We start from the raw sequence: 11,092 nt of genomic DNA on the forward strand, positions 1-11,092 counted from the left end.
GATTCCCTATCGGCTCTTACCGCCGTGAAGAGAACTCAGCTAGATCACCCACTGTTGGTCGAAATCCAAGAGCTACATGCATCTCTGATTGAAGAAGGCAAAAGGATTGTGTTTGCATGGGTGCCATCCCATGTTGGAATTAGAGGCAACTCTGCAGCTGATCAAGCTGCTAAAGAAGCCAGAGAAAGACTCATCACTGACAAACACACAAAGCATTCAGATTTCAGAACTCGCACCAACATGTACATAAAGTACCTATGGCAGAGTGAATGGGACGAATGTGAAGAAAATAAACTTCATAAGATCGTCCCCCAGCTGTCGGACAGCCTACCCCAATGTCGCCTTAACAGGAAAGAAGAGACAGTTCTCTGTCGCTTACACATTGGGCACAGTCACATTACACATTCGTATCTGCTGAAAGGTGAAGATCCACCATACTGTTTTGGATGTGACGAACCATGGACATTAGAACATGTTCTCACAAAATGTGTAGACGTTCAAGAATTTCGAGACAAACACTACAATGCGGAAACACTGAAGGTTTTATTCCGGGATGTTCCCCCGGACAAGATTTTTAACTTTTTAAAAGAGATCAAGATTTTTTACAAGATTTAAAGTACCAGAAGTGAAAATTATTAATTTTTAGAACCTTCTTTTACAGTGATAGATTTGAATGTAAATAGTCTGAAACGTAGAACTTGCCATATGAAGGGAAAAGAAAATAACTGCATCGGTCTCGAATAGCAGCTAGCATCTGCTGAAGAGACATTAAACCCCAAAAACAAACAAACAAACACACACTCAAAACCTTATTTGGAGGTTTAGACGCACTCAACCACAACAATGGCATACCATACTTTGTCCCAAATTCAGATTTTTTAATTGTCATTTTTGTAATTAATATGCAATAATTCGCAAAATAAATACCATAATTGTTCACAAACAAAAGCTTTAAAATAATTCAGTTTTAAAAAGTAGAGTAGCTGACCGCGCCACCAAGAATCCAGCTGGCTATGATATGCCGCTGGTCATGGTCAGATCATGTGAGAAATGACAAATTGTAATCGTGTGGTATCCATACGATTGCTGACATAGTACAATATGTGGCAACTGGCATCTGTCACGCAGATGATTTCCAGATCTTTTGCTACCTCTCTCTCTCTCTCTCTCTCTCTCTCTCTCTCTCTCTCTCTCTCTCTCTCTCTCTCTCTCTCTCTCTCTCTCTCTCTCTCTCTCTCTCTTTCTCTCTCTCTCTCTCTCTCTCTCTCTCTCTCTTTCTCACGGTTCTGTGTAGATGGCTGTCTGTGTAAAAATTAGGGAGTATCGTCCCTTGATCCCACTCGCAATACTCGTTGAACATGCCTTTGACCATGCAGTCGCTTCAGCCAGCGAAATATCTCGACTCCGCTCTTTAAATCCATGCAGAATGTGCGTATCGTATGAAGTTTTCTTTATTTTCTCAATATTGACACATGTAGGCCTGTATCTATACGTGATATTGACTTTGACACCATAAAATATTTCAGTCGTATGTGGAAAAAAGTAGTCCATCTGTAAACTCTGAATATGCAGATGACCTCTAGAAATTATTCAATTGTACTCTGAAATCAAAGACAATGACCAATGACAGTTGAGATCGAAACTCGGTTGTGATGGGTTATCCATAATGGTTGCGATGGATAATACACGTATGTTTGTTCATAATATTGAATTGATGAATGGTGTGCTCCTATTTTTGTTTTCAAGGGAGTAGAGATTATTTTTTAATGTGCTTAGTTTCAGAATGTGCCTTAAGCACACACACACACACACACACACACACACACACACACACTCACACACACACACACACGCACACACATACACACACAGACACGCACAGACACACACAAACATACGCACAGACACACACATATACACACACACACACACACACACACACATACACACACACACACACACACACACACGCTCTCTCTCCTCTTGGTCTATGTTATTGTCTCTCTCTTTATTTTTTTTTAAACAGGTTTGCCATTAAGTTTCGTAAATAATTTTATCTTGGTGAAAACGGCCATTGCTGTATTCAAGAAGTGTTCATAAGTGGCAACAGATTGGAAAAATCAAAACTTTAACTAATTGAAACTTACAGAAAAATATCATGTGTTCAGTACCTTCTTGCCAAGTTGTAGCTTGTAATGAATCTGTTTTTGGTTTTGTTTTATGCATAATGAAGAAATATGTTTGTGGCCAAAGATGTACTAAAGGCAGTATACAAATGAAAACATGCGTACGGCATGCGTGGACACATGTGCATACTCTCGAATTTGCGGATTCTGTTAAGGTTCTTGTATTAATGGAAATGTCCTATGCTGCTGTGAACGTTCTGTGTATAGCTGAAGGTATTACCACGTGAATACACGATGAACAGTTTGCATGTGTCTACTTGTGCGTGTGTGTTTCAAATAATGTTGTGAAAACAATAGTTGTCACATTTTTGCCAACGGCTTCGAGCAGCCACAGGTTAGAGCTTTGCACCAGATGAGGACCAGTTGCAGACTGACCCCTGAAAAGGACATAGCAAGAGGCCCCCCCCCCCCCCTCCAGGTAAAGATACTACCGTACCCCCACTTCCTGTGTCATACCAGGTTGACATTCGTTTTTGTTTTTTTGAATATTAAAAGTCGGCTTTCGCTCGCAAATCAATATTGAAAAAAAGCAACTCGTGTAAACCTTTTATTACACAGGAAGTCATGTAGTATTCTCTATATTGCCTCTTTTATTATCTAATTTTTCGTATCAGTGTTTATTCGGGTCCACACCATTTTGGTGAAAAGACTGCTTACTAAATTTGCACTTACCCATTACGTGTAATAACTAAATCTTCTTCACAGTCCAGTAAGTACTGTTGACCCTTGACAGACATGAAATGTGAATTGTTGTTTCTGCCATGGTCTTTTTGAGGAACGGGTTCATCAAGCGGACAAGTGCGTTTATCTATGAATAGATTTCAATCACGAATAGTACAACATCAACATTTGAAATACATTATTTTGTAATTAGCAAAAAAGATCATAACTTATGGCTATTGCTGTTTGCTGGCATGGTATCCATGGAAAACGGAAGTTACCGGAGGATAGCTTCCCTAATTACCATGTGCGTGAGATTACCGTCTTACGTTAAACGCAAAGTAAGCCTCCCGTAAATCATCACAGATACTGTCAGGCTTTTACACAGAGTACAAACACCCTTTCATTTAAACACTCACGGCTTGAGAACATCCTAGGTGCCCTCCTTAAAGAGCGAGCAATTTTCACAGAATTTATTTTTGCGTGGTTTATTTTACCCTGAGCCATCGTGAACCCGTGTGACACACACACACACCCACACACGCACGCACACACACACACACACACACACACACTTACTCACACACACATACACACACTTACTCACACACACACACACACACACACACACACACACACACACACACACACACACACACACACACAGGTGAGCTGTGATGGATCATATAGGTGATGATTTTGTCAAAATGTTGCAAAATCCAATGTTTAGGGAAAAGGTGACCAAATTGTTGATTTACTACAGTCTGTTTCCAAATGTCCTTGTTTTGGGGGCAAGCTTTTTCGATAAGAATAATAACGTATTCTGAATCAATCGACCTTTCCGTTATCAATCGTTATCATTTGATGTATGTAACACCCAGAATTGTGAATGGTCGAAGTAATGAGTTTTACGTGCTAATGTTATTGATTTCATCGACAGGAAACTGGGTGGTCTGAACAAAGTACAACTATGGTTATACGTGCTTATGTACCTGTCTACTCGAGGAAGTATATCTTCTTTTTTTGTTGAAAATATCATGAAAATGGACGTTACCTTTTACTTTATTATGACATTTGTTTTTGAGAGAAAATAGACTCAAAAGATCACAAATCTATATAGAAAAGTACAATGGATCGTCTATCATGGACACGCGTTGAGCAGTAAATTACTAAAACTATGTTCATGGGCTTTATTCGGTGAACGTATTACTTACTTTCTTAACTATGCTCAGATATTCAATTAAATATTATGCACGGAAAGCTTGAGATATCAGAAACACATCTGTAGTAAATTCAATTCAATTGGTCCGGCCAGAAACAGTGAGAAATTAAAAAGCATGCCGTAACTGTCGTTAGCGATGATTTAGATTACCTCTCCGTTGACCATGTGTGACTGAACATAACATATTTAAGCAAAAGAAAACACACAGTAGACTGCTGACACTTACTTTGTTTACTTTATGCTACAATTTCAAGAAGCCAACACTACACTTTAAGAATTACACTTTGATTTACTTATTAATGGTTTTATAGAATGTCCTATTGAAAACATTAAATGTTGCATGTTCTTTATAGTCCATAGCCATGTCCTTATGTCCGTTCCGTTCGTTTTCCCGATCAAGTGTCCGTAGGTAGAGTGCCTGTCCGGTGCAAGTGTTCCTATGGGGTGACAGGTTGCGTTGGGCAGCCTCCGGTACCTATTTGGACTCGCCCGTTGCAGCAGCGGTTTGCACGGTCGCTGTACATCTGACCTCCACAGCAACGGTTGTTAGTCCCTTCAGGCAGAATTTTGGTGCCACAGCATGTTTGGGTCGCTTTGTCGTAAGTTTCAATCCCACAGCAGCCTTGTGACAAGGAGTTATAGACTCGATGTCCACAGCAAAGATGGTCACTTCCAGCAGCATGGACTGTGCCTCCACAACAGGTGTGCGTGTTGGTTTTATAAGGTTTAGGTCCGCAGCATCGGTAGTTGCTTCCGCCTGGCTTGATCTTGCCTTTGCAGCAACTGTGTGTTGTTATGTTGAAAGCTTGCCCACCACAGCAGCTCTCTGTCTTGTAATTGTAAGCCTCAGTTCCACAGCACCTGTGCGTCAATGTGTTGTAAGTTTGAGTTCCACAGCAAGCACTGGTCACTTTGCCTGACCTAAGCTGGTCACCACAGCAGATGTGAGTGTTGCGATTGTAGAGCTGAGTTTTACAGCAGCCATAATCATTTCCCCCTGACAGAATCTTTCCTCCGCAGCAAGTGTGAGTCTTGAGCTTGTAGGTCTGGTTTCCGCAACAGCTGTACTTTCGTCCACCTTCTAAGATCTGGCCGTTACAACAGTTGTGTGTCCTGGTTTTGTAAGTTTGGCTTCCACAGCAGCTGTACTTCTGTCCGCCTGATAGGACCTGGCCGTCACAGCAGTTCTGCTTTTCGTAACTGTACACTTGAGTTCCACCGCAACAACGATATCTTGACTTCATAGACAGCACTTTCCCGCCACAGCAAGTCTGTTTACCTTCCTTGTAGACTTCTGTTCCACAGCATCTTTGTTTCTTACTTCCAGCAGCCTGCACTTTTCCGTTGCAGCACAGTTGAGTCCCTTTTGTGTAAGCTTGAATTCCGCAGCAACTGCCTGTCGCCTTGTTGTAAAGTTCGTTTCCACAGCAACCGTGTGTTGTTGTGTTGTAGACTTGCATTTGTATTCCGCAGCAACTATGTGTCCTCAAGTCGTAGGATTGTGACCCACAGCAACGATAATAATACGACCCCCCAGGCTGAATGTTGCCTTGACAACAGGTGGAATTATACCTGTTGTAGGTGTGATCTCCACAGCAAGAGGAGCTTGCACCACCTGGAAGGACCTGGTTAAAGCTGCAACAGGTGTGTGTTTTGTAGTTGTACGAGTGACTTCCGCAGCATCTGTGATTCCTTCCACCTGAGCGAAGTTCTCCCCCACAGCAGCCGTGTGTGCTTGTGTTGAAGACTTGTGTTGCACAGCAGCCCTGGGTTCTGTCGTTATAGGACTTCATTCCACAGCAACTATAATACTTTGACCCCCCAGGCTGAATCGTGTGTTGACAACAGGTGGAATTATATATGTAGTAGGTGTGACTTCCACAGCAGGAGTAGCTTGACCCACCTGGAAGGACATGACCAGAGCTGCAGCAGGTGTGTGTTTTGTAGTTATACACCTGGTTGCCACAGCACCTCTGGGTTCTGTAGTTATAGGAGTTCATTCCACAGCAACGATTATTCGACCTCCAAGGCTGAATATTGTCTTGACAACAGGTAGAGTTATGCCTGTAGTAGGTGTGACTTCCACAGCAGGAGTATCTTGACCCACCTGGGAGGACCTGGCTAGAGCTGCAACAGGTGTGTGTCGTTGTGTTGTAGGGCTTACTTCCACAGCAACTGTTGTTTGCCCCCCGTTCTCGTAGCATGTAACTGCAACACAGGTGTGTTGTTGTATTGTAGGACTGAGTTTCGCAACAGCTGTTGTTTGTTCCCTTTTCGCGTAGCATGTTACGACAGCATAGGTGTGTTTTGGAATTGTAGACTTCTATTCCACAGCATTTACGGTTCGTTCCACCTGACTGGAGTTTGCCTCCACAGCAGGTTTGAGATGTTGTGTTGTAGACCTGAGTTACGCAGCATCTTTGTGTTCTGTAGTTGTAGATATCAGCTCCGCAACATCTGTCGTAGTTTCCCACAGTGTCACGAGGTGTTCCTGCACAGCACTTTTGTGTCCAGAAATTGTAGGTCCCGTTTCCACAGCACCTATGGTACGAACCACCTGGAAGAATGTTACCGTTGCAACATGTGTGCGTGTCAGATGCGTACGCTTTCGTTCCACAGCAGCTATTGTGAGCTATTGTGCTTTGTACGGCACCATCGCAGCACATTGTGTAGCCTCCACCGGGCTTGATTTTGTCTCCACAACAAGTGTGTGTCGTTGTTTTGTAGGACTGAGTCCCACAGCAGCTGCTGTGTGGTCCCTTTTGGTGAACAGTGCCATAGCAACATATGTGTGACCTTTTATCGTAGACTTTGGTTGCACAGCAACCATGATTTGGTCCTCCTGGCTGGATTTTGGTATTGCAGCATTTGTGTGTGGTCGTATTGTAGACTGATTGATATCCACAACAACTTTGTGTGCGGTAAGGATAGGTCTCCGTTCCACAGCATTCATAAGAGGTTCCACCTGACTTAATGATACCTGCGCAACAGCTGTGTGTGATACGGTTGTAGGCCTGATTCCCACAACAGCTACTGTAGGTCCCTTTCTCTCGCGTTATGCCTGCACAACATAAATGTGTTCTGAAATCGTACAGTCGGCTTCCGCAGCAGTTAATGTACGACTCAGCTGGTATGATTTTTCCGCTGCAACAGGTATGTGTGTAGGTTTGGTAGGATTGATTCAAACAACAAGAGTTATGCGTTCCCTTCTCACTAGGTGTGCCTGCACAACAAAGTTGTGTTCTGGAATCGTGGGCCCGACTTCCGCAGCAGCGATGGTACGACCCACCTGGTAGGATTTTTCCCCTGCAACATATATGTGTGTAGGAGTTGTAGGTCTGATTCCAACAACAAGAGTTATGCGTTCCCTTCTCTCGAGGAGTGCTCTCACAGCAAAGTTGTGTCCTGGTGTCGTATACCTCAGATCCGCAGCATCCGTGATGAGTTCCGCCAGGGTTTACATTTCCGTTGCAGCACGTGTGTGTCACGTAATTGTAGCCTTTGGTTTGACAACAAGCGTTTTTTGTCCCTTTGGTTTGCAGCGTGCCATAGCAACACAGGTGTGTGTATTCATTATAGACTTCAGTTCCACAGCAGCGTTGATATGGTCCACCTGGTTGGATTTTTCCAGCACAGCAGGTGTTTGTAAAGCGATTGTAGGTCTGCCTTCCACAGCAGCTGCTGTATGTTGCCTTTGGTTGAACCGTGCCGCCACAGCATTGCTGCGTGTTGTAGTTATACACCTGATTTCCACAGCAGTACCGGTGTGCTCCACCTGACAGGATTTTGTTTTGACAGCAGGTGTTGGTCGCTCTGTTATAGGCCTGGGTTCCGCAACAAGAGTCGTTTGCTCCCTTTGCTTGAAGTACGCCATAGCAGCAGAGATGTGTCTTGCTATGGTACGTCTCAGTTCCACAGCAGCTCTGATACCTCCCGCCTGTGTGGATCTTACCTCCGCAACAAGTATGTGTCGCTAAGTTGTAGAGTGTGGTTCCACAACAACTGTGTGTTTTGTGGTTGTAGATCTGCGCTCCACAGCAACCATAGTATGAGCCGCTTGGTTGGATCTTCCCTCTGCAGCAGGTGTGCGTGTAGGCGTTGTAAGTTGTATTTCCACAACAGCTATCATAGCTTCCGTTCCTGGGAAGAACGCCATCACAACATGTGTGCGTCATGTAATTGTAGGGCTCGGTTCCACAGCATCTACGGTAATCTCCAACAGCTGACTTGATATTGCCTCCACAGCAGGTGTGTGTGTAGTAGTTGTAGGTTTTTTTTCCACAACAACTGTTTTGTGTTCCTCTTTCGTGAAGCTTGCCCTTGCAACATAATTTCATCCGGTCATGGAAGACCTCCGTTCCGCAGCAAACTTGATACGGTCCGCCAGGCTGCACTTTGCCATCACAACACTTGTGTGTCTTGGAGCTGTATGTTTCTTTTAAACAGCACCTGTCATAAGCTCCCCTTGGCTGAAGGGTACCGTTGCAACAAATGTGAGTCTCAGAATCAAAGACTTCAGCTCCACAGCAACCATGATACTGAGTTCCACCGGGCTTGATTAGGCCTTCACAGCAGATGTGTGACCCTCGGTTGTAGGTTTCATTTCCGCAACAGCCTTCATATGTGCTTCCTTTAAGCGTGCCTCCACAGCAGAAGTGTGTTCTGATGTCGTAGGGCTGGGCGCCACAGCAAGTATGGTGGTCCGGGTCTACTTGGGTCAAGTCATCGTCAGAATGGCTGGAGTTGAGAGCTTGTGAACCACATGATATGCCTGCAATCATACAGATGGTAATACTCTGTCAAACACAAATTTCATCATTTATTAGAACTTTGAGACTTCTAATTCTATAATTACAATGGCCACTAAAAAGGTTAAAGATGTTTTCAGAGGGTTGGTCTATTTATATACATTGAATGACAGACAGCAGGTTTTGTGGAAACACACACATGTGCGCAGGAAGATCTGCTTTTTTCCTGCTCAAGAATGACATTTGGCACACATGTAGCAGCTCACTTACTTGTCAGGCATATAAAGTTGCGTACATGTCATATTTATGTATGTGAAATTACGACGTTGACAACAACTAAACCAAAACCCGTTGTAACATCCATTCTTAAGTTCAACTTGCTGTTTTTGTTACGAGTAGTCCACTTACAGAAGAGAGTTTTTGTCATCTATCCGTGTCATTTGCAGAGACTGCTCCGTTTAATTTAGATTGATTGTATATCAGATGCAGATACCCGGGGAAAAAGCACTAACAACCTACCAAACAAGGAAAGAAAGAAATCGCCTGAAACGAAATGAAAAATTAAGTCAATCTGTTTCCCTCAACGACTGCCATGTATCTTTATTTTTCAAACTTTTCTGGATTGGTATAGATTGGACAGAAGACCGAAGTTATGATGTTAGGTAGTAAAATAATTTATGTCATACAGATATCAATTAAGTATTAACGTGAACATCGAAGGTGAAGTTTTGGGGAATTTACTTCAGTAATTCATTGTCAGTTTCAGAAATTGAAGAACACTGGATTTAACCTGTATTGAAAGAAACAAAACGACGCAATATTTTGAAACGGTGAATATGAAATTGTACTATTATGAGTAACATTTGCAATGTGAAATCTCTTGTGTTGTCTCAGATTACTTAACCGTTGCAATCACTGTTCTAACGTGAAAATGTATCACTGGAAATAGATACAATGTTTTGCATGCTGATTTGGATAAAACGATTTTGAAATACAAAAGTTGTTTGAGAAGGCTAAAAGTAAAGTAATATGTCAAGATTTACATATACTGTTCAAAAAAAGAAACGCATAGCTTGTAATATTTGGTTAATTTAGTTATATGGCTACAAGGATATCCACCAAACTGCAGAAAATGTTTATCTGGTCGTCGACCTTTCGTCCATTGCCACAAGTGAGCTCTGCACGTGACGCATGCGTTATCAGTGGCTACAATGTCAAAATTGCTCATTTGGCATGACCACTCGTCATGCTTCAGTGTAATCTCGTGAAACTCGGGGAATATTGAGCTCTCACCATGTCTTCCAAAACCCATAAAAGCGGATTGTTCGCCACAAAGAAATCAGACGACAATTCAGCGACGAAAGATGGCCCGATTGAGCAGAGAAGACCGCCAAATTGCATTGGGTCGTTTACAAGCAGGCCAAAGTCAAAGTGCAATCGCCAGGCACTTCCACGTGTCCCAGAGCACCATCAGTAGACTGTGGGTCAGGTTTCAAGCCACTGGCTCCGTTGCTGACTTGCCACGAGCGGGAAGACCAAGGGCGACAACTGCTGCTCACGACCGCTTCATACGGCTCCGCCACCTCCGGAATCGTTTCCTGTCGGCCTCATCTTCTGTCTAGGCTCTCCCCGGGCCACACCGATTATCGGACCAGACCGTGCGGAACCGCCTGCATGAAGCTGGTTTGAGAGCTCGCAGACCTCACAGAGGAGCTGTCCTCACCCGCCGCCATCGCCAGAACCGAGTGCAGTGGGGCAACCAGCACCTTCGCTGGACCGTCCGGAATCACTGGAGACACGTGTGGTTCAGCGACGAGTCATACTTCCTGCTCCAGCGACATGATGGTCGGAGGAGGGTCTACCGGAGAGTAAACGAACGTTACACGCCCAACTGTGTGGATGAGGCACCCGTTCATGGTGGTGGAGGCGTCATGGTGTGGGGGGCGATCAATACCGCTGGAAGGAGCACCCTGGTGCACGTCCAAGGGCGCATAACTGCCCAGCGATACGTGGAGGAAATTCAGCGCCCACACGCCCTTCCTCTTCTGGCTGACCAGGATGCCATATTCCAGCAGGACAACGCTCGCCCGCACACAGCACGACTCACCACCCAGTTCCTCACCGACCACCATGTCCAGGTGCTTCCCTGGCCATCCATGTCGCCAGACATGAACCCGATAGAACACCTCTGGGATGAATTGGACAGACGTGTGCGCAGGCGAGAAGAAGCGCCGGCAAATCACCGCGATCTATTGCAGGCACTTCAGGAGGAGTGG

The 11,092-nt window shown here is 44.2% G+C and overlaps 1 protein-coding gene across 1 annotated transcript; it reads right to left on the reverse strand.

Annotated features, from left to right (window-relative positions):
- Positions 1 to 861: 861 nt before the first annotated feature.
- On the reverse strand, positions 862 to 9,243 carry LOC138980710 (fibrillin-2-like). Its single transcript, XM_070353619.1, has 2 exons — positions 9,225 to 9,243; positions 862 to 8,839 (listed from the first exon to the last, which is right to left on the reverse strand). Exons 1-2 carry the CDS (start codon positions 9,241 to 9,243, stop codon positions 4,506 to 4,508), a joined length of 4,353 nt encoding a protein of 1,450 aa, XP_070209720.1. The 3' UTR covers positions 862 to 4,505.
- Between the last annotated feature and the right edge of the window lie 1,849 nt (positions 9,244 to 11,092).

Source organism: Littorina saxatilis, linkage group LG11 (assembly GCF_037325665.1).
Source record: "Littorina saxatilis isolate snail1 linkage group LG11, US_GU_Lsax_2.0, whole genome shotgun sequence".
Classification (NCBI taxonomy): domain Eukaryota; kingdom Metazoa; phylum Mollusca; class Gastropoda; order Littorinimorpha; family Littorinidae; genus Littorina; species Littorina saxatilis.